This window comes from Babylonia areolata, chromosome 34 (genome assembly GCF_041734735.1).
Source record: "Babylonia areolata isolate BAREFJ2019XMU chromosome 34, ASM4173473v1, whole genome shotgun sequence".
In the NCBI taxonomy this organism is placed as follows: Eukaryota; Metazoa; Mollusca; class Gastropoda; order Neogastropoda; family Buccinidae; genus Babylonia; species Babylonia areolata.
In genome coordinates, this window is record NC_134909.1 from 1,434,841 (window position 1) to 1,442,942 (window position 8,102).

Genomic DNA, 8,102 nt, shown 5'->3' on the forward strand with positions numbered 1-8,102 from the left:
AACAAGGAAGGAACTCGCTGGTTTGGCAAGTGCTGGTACATCCATGAGCTCATCAAATATGAGTTTGATGTAGAATTTGATGTAAGTCTTTTAAAAAAAATCTTTGTTTGTTTCCATTTCTTCTTGGTCATCTTACTTACCAATGCTGAATGACAATGTGTCAGAAGCTTTTTTAGTTGATTATTTCATGGCTGAACCTTTTTGTTGGTTTCTGTTGGCATTGATTGATGAATGAAGTGTGTCTTGTACTAAACATGGTCTGGCAGCCTACAGAAAACAACATGGTAACCATGGGAACTGTGAAAATCTCATTGTTTGTGGGCTGCTACTCCCACGTTCACTTGTATGTATATACATGAGTAGGCTTTTACGTGTATGACCCTTTTTACCCTGCCATGTAGGCAGCCATACTCTGTTTTCAGAGATGTGCATGCTGGGTGTGTTCTTGTTTCCATAACGCACAGAATGCTGACGTGGATTACAGGATCTTTCTGTGTGTATTTGATCTTCTGCTTGCATAAACACACATGTGTTGATCTGGGAGATCGGAAAAATCTCCACCCTTTACCCACCAGGCGCCATTACCAAGATTCAAACTTGGGACCCTCAGATTGAAAGTTAACACTTTAACCACTTGGCTGTTGCGCCCGTCTTAACTGTGAAAATAAGGTTAGCTGCAGCTGTGTCCTGTTAGTTGATTTGTGCTGTTAGGTAGAGCTCCAAAAGCCCGCACCTTTTCGACTTTGTATTGTGTGTGTGTGTGTGTGGGGGGGGGGGGGGGTTTACTGGACAGGGGTGGTCTGTCTGTAGGCATCACTTTATATACAGTATGTGTATTGATTTGCTGCACTGACAAGCTGATGTTGACGCAAATGTACAGGCCTGTATTGCTTTGCTGTTCTGATCAAACTAATGTTGACAAACAATTGTAATTTGTACATGTATTGATTTGCTGTGCTGATCAAACTGATGTTGCCACAAGGACCACGTCACCAGTTCTGCAGTGTTTGGGGTTCAAGTTCCATTTTGGATTTGATCTGTAACCAGATAAGGATCAACACTCGTAGACATATGCACTGAAGTCATACACACGCTCACACATATATATATGTATGTGTGTTTATACACATGTATTCACTTTGCACACATAAATATGCATGTAAATCATACACACACTCACACATACTTATAAATATTCATGTACTCACTTACTCAGCCACATACACACGGACTAACACAGACATCACACACACACATTAACATCTGTAGACATCATTTTGCACAAAAAACATGTGATGTTATGCTTGTTGAGCCACACACATACACAAACCGCCATGTGTCCTAACATTGGTGTTCCAAAAGTGCTGAGACATCTTGTGTCCTAACATTGGTGTTCCAGAAATGCTGAGACATCATGTGTCCTAACATTGGTGTTCCAAAAGTGCTGAGACATCATGTGTCCTAACATTGGTGTTCCAGAAATGCTGAGACATCATGTGTCCTAACATTGGTGTTCCAGAAATGCTGAGACATCATGTGTCCTAACATTGGTGTTCCAGAAATGCTGAGACATCAGATGTCCTAACATTGGTGTTCCCAAAGTGCTGAGACATCAGATGTCCTAACATTGGTGTTCCAGAAATGCTGAGACATCATGTGTCCTAACATTGGTGTTCCAGAAATGCTGAGACCCTTTCTGAGACAGACACACAGTATGTGACCCGCTATGTATATTACACTGTGAGATACACGTACACGGTTGACACTTGAAGATGCATGGTAACGTTGGTGTTGCTGGTCATGTGACAGATGCCCATCACCTACCCCACCACCGCCCCTGAGATCGCTCTGCCTGAACTGGATGGAAAGACCGCCAAGATGTACAGGTGTGTGTGTGTGTGTGTGTGTGTCTGTGTCTGTGTTTGTGTCTGTGTGTGTGTATGTCTGTGTGTGTGTGTCTGTGTGTGTGTGTGCATCTGTGTGTGTGTGTGTGTCTGTGTGTGTGTGTCTGTGTGTGTGCATCTGTGTGTGTGTGTGTGTGTCTTTGTCTGTGTGTGTGTGTGTGTGTGTGTGTCTGCATCTCTGTGTGTGTGTGTGTGTGTGCATCTGTGTGTGTGTGTATCTGTGTGTCTGTGTGTGTGTGTGTGTGTGTAAATGTAAGTGTAACTTGTGTTTGAATGTGTGTGTTGGAATGTTTAATAATTGTGATTATACTTTTTATTTTTCAGTTCTGCATATGTTTTGTTTGGTTGTTTGTTTTTTTAATGTGAATTTAAGCTTCAGTATATTTATTTCCAATTTCAAGAGAAGTGTTTCTGTTTTTTGCTGGACAAGAAATCTTGATTATGATTTCATTTTAAGTTCAGTTTGGCCCAGAAAACTTGACAATTTTAAGGTTAGAGAAAAATATATTAATAGCAGTCAAACATATAATTTATTTGATTTGAACAGGATCCAAAATAAAAAAAATTTTTTTAAATATTTTAAAAAAGCATAGAGAAAAATATATTGATAATGATAGTAGTCAAACATATAATCTGATTTTGAACAAGATCCAAAACACAGAAAATTTTAAGGGTAGAGAGAAAATATATGAATAGTCAAACACATAATCATGACTTCTTTTGATTTGAACAGAACAGTTTTAAGGATAGAGAAAAATATACCAGCAACAAACAGTTGATTTCACTTCGTGTGAACAAGACCCAAAATATAGAGTAAAATGCATCAGCAAGTCAAACAACTGATTTCACTTGGTGTGAACAAGACCCAAAATATAGAGTAAAATGCATCAGCAAGTCAAACAACTGATTTCACTTGGTGTGAACAAGACCCAAAATATAGAGTAAAATGCATCAGCAAGTCAAACAACTGATTTCACTTGGTGTGAACAAGACCCAAAACACAACGCCGGATAATTTTAAACTGAGTAAAGGGAGACAAGTGCGGTGTGTGTTGGCAGGGGAGGTAAGATCTGCCTGACGGACCACTTCAAGCCCCTGTGGGCACGCAACGTCCCCAAGTTCGGCATCGCCCATGCTATGGCACTGGGGGTGGGTGACAGTCTGTTGGCTGTGTGTGTGTGAGAGGGAGAGTGTCAGTTTGTTGGCTGTGGGAGTGTGTGTGTGTGTGAGAGGGAGAGTGTCAGTTTGTTGGCTGTGGGAGTGTGGGTGTGTGTGAGAGGGAGAGTGTCAGTTTGTTGGCTGTGGGAGTGTGGGTGTGTGTGAGAGGGAGAGTGTCAGTTTGTTGGCTGTGGGAGTGTGTGTGTGTGTGAGAGGGAGAGTGACAGTTTGTTGGCTGTGGGAGTGTGTGTGTGTGTGAGAGGGAGAGTGTCAGTTTGTTGGCTGTGGGAGTGTGGGTGTGTGTGAGAGGGAGAGTGTCAGTTTGCTGGCTGTGGGAGTGTGGGTGTGTGTGAGAGGGAGAGTGACAGTCTGTTGGCTGTGGGAGTGTGGGTGTGTGTGAGAGGGAGAGTGACAGTCTGTTGGCTGTGGGAGTGTGTGTATGTGAGAGAGTGTCAGTCTGTTGGCTGTGAGAGTGTGGGTGTGTGTTAGAGGGAGAGTGTCAGTCTGTTGGCTGTGGGAGTGTGTGTGTGTGAGAGGGAGAGTGTCAGTTTGTTGGGTGTGGGAGTGTGGGTGTGTGAGAGTGACAGTCTGTTGGCTGTGGGAGTGTGGGTGTGTGTGAGAGGGAGAGTGACAGTCTGTTGGCTGTGAGAGTGTGTGTGTGTGAGAGTGACAGTCTGTTGGCTGTGAGAGTGTGTGTGTGTGAGAGTGACAGTCTGTTGGCTGTGAGAGTGTGGGTGTGTGTGAGAGGGAGAGTGACTGTCTGTTGGCTGTGGGAGTGTGGGTGTGTGTGAGAGGGAGGGTGACTGTCTGTTGGCTGTGGGAGTGTGGGTGTGTGAGAGGGAGAGTGACAGTTTGTTGGCTGTGGGAGTGTGGGTGTGTGTGTGAGAGGGAGAGTGACAGTCTGTTGGCTGTGGGAGTGTGGGTGTGTGTGTGAGAGGGAGAGTGACAGTCTGCTGGCTGTGAGAGTGTGTGTGTGTGTGAGAGGGAGAGTGTCAGTTTGTTGGCTGTGGGAGTGTGGGTGTGTGTGAGAGGGAGAGTGTCAGTCTGTTGGCTGTGGGAGTGTGTGTGTGTGTGAGAGGGAGAGTGACAGTCTGTTGGCTGTGGGTGTGTGTGTGAGAGGGAGAGTGTCAGTTTGTTGGCTGTGGGAGTGTGGGTGTGTGTGAGAGGGAGAGTGTCAGTCTGTTGGCTGTGGGAGTGTGTGTGTGTGTGTGAGAGGGAGAGTGTCAGTTTGTTGGCTGTGGGAGTGTGTGTATGTGAGAGAGTGTCAGTCTGTTGGCTGTGAGAGTGTGGGTGTGTGTGAGAGGGAGAGTGACAGTTTGTTGGCTGTGGGAGTGTGTGTGTGTGTGAGAGGGAGAGTGTCAGTTTGTTGGCTGTGGGAGTGTGTGTGTGTGTGAGAGGGAGAGTGTCAGTTTGTTGGCTGTGGGAGTGTGGGTGTGTGAGAGGGAGAGTGTCAGTCTGTTGGCTGTGAGAGTGTGGGTGTGTGTTAGAGGGAGAGTGACTGTCTGTTGGCTGTGGGAGTGTGGGTGTGTGTGAGAGGGAGGGTGACAGTGATATGAATATAAAGACAGTGACATGGAGTCATCAAACGCTTAAGTGCATGGCAAGGAAATGCTGACGTCAGTGTGTTGTGTGTGATTTGAACAGGAAGAGCGTGACGAATGATGGCAATATTAAGTGCAAGCTGTGGAATCACTGACATCAGTGTGTGTGTGACGGCAGGGATTTGAACACTCAGACACTGACTGTGATTCAGTGTGTGTGTGTGTGTGTGTGTGTGTTTTGTGTGTGTTGTGTGTGTGTGTGTGTGTGTGACAGTACTAGAACACCATAACAGAAATAGTGGTTAAGTGTATGTGTGTGATTTGAACACTCAGACAGTGATACAGTGTGATGTGTGACAGCAGGGATTTGAACACTCAGTGATACAGTGTGTTGTGTGACAGCAGGGATTTGAACACTCAGACAGTGATACAGTGTGTTGTGTGACAGCAGAGATTTGAACACTCATTGATACAGTGTGTTGTGTGACAGCAGGGATTTGAACACTCAGTGATACAGTGTGTTGTGTGACAGCAGGGATTTGAACACTCAGACAGTGATACAGTGTGTTGTGTGACAGCAGGGATTTGAACACTCAGTGATAGTGTGTTGTGTGACAGCAGGGATTTGAACACTCAGACAGTGATGCAGTGTGGTGGTGTGTCACAGCTAGGGCCGTGGCTAGCGGTGGAGATCCCTGATCTGATTGGTCGAGGCGTGGTTACTCACAAGGAGCACGACACCAAGGCGACCGACAGCTGATGACGGCATTAAAACTGGTTTCACACCTCCATCGGCACTCTCCGTTGTTCGCCCTGTGTGTGTGTGTGTGTGTGTGTGTTACAGTTCATGTCGTTTTGATTGTAAACTATTTAATTGGTGATGAACGTGAAAAAAGGAATTGTGTGCATGTGTATGTCTGCACACTTGTGAAAGAATGTGTTGCTTTTGTGTGCATGTGTGTGTGTGTGTCACCCATACTTTTTTTTTTGCAGTGTGTGTATGTATGTGTGTGCATTACTGTATGTTTGTGTGCTGATACAGGGAGTAGTTTTAATGCAATAAAATTGACAACCTGGAAACTATGCCTTTCTGAAAAAAAAGATTAAATGAGTGGAGTGTTTGTGATGAAGACAGGGGAAGTTTGAAACTGATCTAATCTGTATTACGTGGGAGACTGTGCCTCAGATCTGCCAGTCACAAACCCTTTGATGAAAGGACTTAACTATGTAAGTGTCGGTAGTTCCCACCCCACTCACCACTACCAGACCTGAACTATGTATGTGTTGGTAGTTCCCACCCCACTCACCACTACCGACCTGAACTATGTATGTGTTGGTAGTTCCCACCCCACTCACCACTACCGACCTGAACTATGTATGTGTTGGTAGTTCCCACCCCACTCACCACTACCGACCTGAACTATGTATGTGTTGGTAGTTCCCAGCCCACTCACCACTACCGACCTGAACTATGTATGTGTCGGTAGTTCCCACCCCACTCGCCACTACCGACCTGAACTATGTATGTGTTGGTAGTTCCCACCCCACTCGCCACTACCGACCTGAACTATGTATGTGTTGGTAGTTCCCACCCCACTCACCACTACCGAACTGAACTATGTATGTGTTGGTAGTTCCCACCCCACTCACCACTACCGACCTGAACTATGTATGTGTTGGTAGTTCCCACCCCACTCACCACTACCGACCTGAACTATGTATGTGTTGGTAGTTCCCACCCCACTCACCACTACCAACCTGAACTATGTATGTGTTGTTAGTTCCCACCCCACTCACCACTACCAACCTGAACTATTTATGTGTTGGTAGTTCCCACCCCACTCGCCACTACCGACCTGAACTATGTATGTGTTGGTAGTTCCCACCCCACTCACCACTACCGAACTGAACTATGTATGTGTTGGTAGTTCCCACCCCACTCACCACTACCGACCTGAACTATGTATGTGTTGGTAGTTCCCACCCCACTCACCACTACCGAACTGAACTATGTATGTGTTGTTAGTTCCCACCCCACTCACCACTACCAACCTGAACTATTTATGTGTTGGTAGTTCCCACCCCACTCGCCACTACCGACCTGAACTATGTATGTGTTGGTAGTTCCCAGCCCACTCACCACTACCAACCTGAACTATGTATGTGTTGGTAGTTCCCACCCCACTCACCACTACCGACCTGAACTATGTATGTGTTGGTAGTTCCCACCCCACTCGCCACTACCGACCTGAACTATGTATGTGTTGGTAGTTCCCACCCCACTCACCACTACCGACCTGAACTATGTATGTGTTGGTAGTTCCCACCCCACTCACCACTACCGACCTGAACTATGTATGTGTTGGTAGTTCCCACCCCACTCACCACTACCGACCTGAACTATGTATGTGTTGGTAGTTCCCAGCCATTTCCTTTCATTTTATTTTCATCAAGCAGTTTTCTGCCCTTTGACCTGACAAGCAGAGTGAAACGTGGGTCGATTTGGTGACAGTTCCATGTCGGCAGGAATTCACATGGCACAACCAGTGCACCGCTGACACATTTACCATCAGTCACACAGCCCTTTCACATGCACTCACAGAGCAGACATCAAAAGTGTATTCAACTGATTAAAAAAAAAAATGGTTAAGTTCCAGAAAAACCTAGGAGTAAACTGATCCAGAGCACAGCTGAAGGGAGGTAACACACCAGAAAACGGATTTTGAAGATGTTCACATTGCAATAAATCTTATGATAAATTTCATTTTAGATGAACGATGTACAGTACAGGACATGGCAATTGAAGAAATACATTTACTTCAAACCTGTGAGAACAAGATGGTAAGCAAGATAAGTACTTAACATATATGACAGTCGTGTCCGACTATGACCATCAGAACAGTGGAGGAGGCAACTGCTGTCCAACTATCTGGGCTAGAATTCGATCATAGTGGAGAGTGTCTTGCCCAAGTTACATCCCCACTCTCTTGGCCAAGAGGGTTATAGGACAGTCGGTGTTGGGATGGTTCCCAAAGGCCAACTAGCCCCCAAGGCTGCAGCACTAAGAACCAGTGCAATTTTGCCTCCTAGTTTGAGAGTCGCAGTCCTTCACAAAAGACTAAACTGTGAAAGATTTCCCAATACACCGGAGAAACCACTGATAATACAGCTCTCACTATTCTGTAGTACTGAACGTAATCAGATAAATAAAGTATAATATAACCCTTTCAATAAAAACAAAACAAAACATGGACCAAGTAAAAGCCACCCATACACTGGTTGACTGATAAATAAAACTCATTTATTTGAAAATACATGATGCAGTTTGTATACAAATGCATACCTTCACTCACACACAAAAGAAATGATACACTATTCTTGTGCATACATACAAAAGATCTCCCGCTTCTATAACTCCTCCACCAAAAAAACAAACAAAAACAAAACAAAATATGCACCAAAGAACAGTTTACAAAGCAATGAGATAAACTTTCTGATT

General features: G+C 45.0%; 1 protein-coding gene across 1 annotated transcript in view; it reads left to right on the forward strand.

Annotated features, from left to right (window-relative positions):
- The window catches only part of LOC143277450 (ubiquitin-fold modifier-conjugating enzyme 1), a 6,204-nt gene extending 812 nt beyond the window's left edge, over positions 1 to 5,392 (forward strand). Inside the window, exons 2-5 of the mRNA XM_076582274.1 lie at positions 1 to 81; positions 1,810 to 1,886; positions 2,963 to 3,053; positions 5,271 to 5,392. The exon at positions 1 to 81 is cut by the window's left edge and continues 51 nt beyond it. Coding sequence (XP_076438389.1) covers positions 1 to 81; positions 1,810 to 1,886; positions 2,963 to 3,053; positions 5,271 to 5,363 — 342 coding nt within the window. The 3' untranslated portion in view covers positions 5,364 to 5,392. The remainder of the gene's footprint in view (positions 82 to 1,809; positions 1,887 to 2,962; positions 3,054 to 5,270) is intronic.
- Positions 5,393 to 8,102: the final 2,710 nt, after the last annotated feature.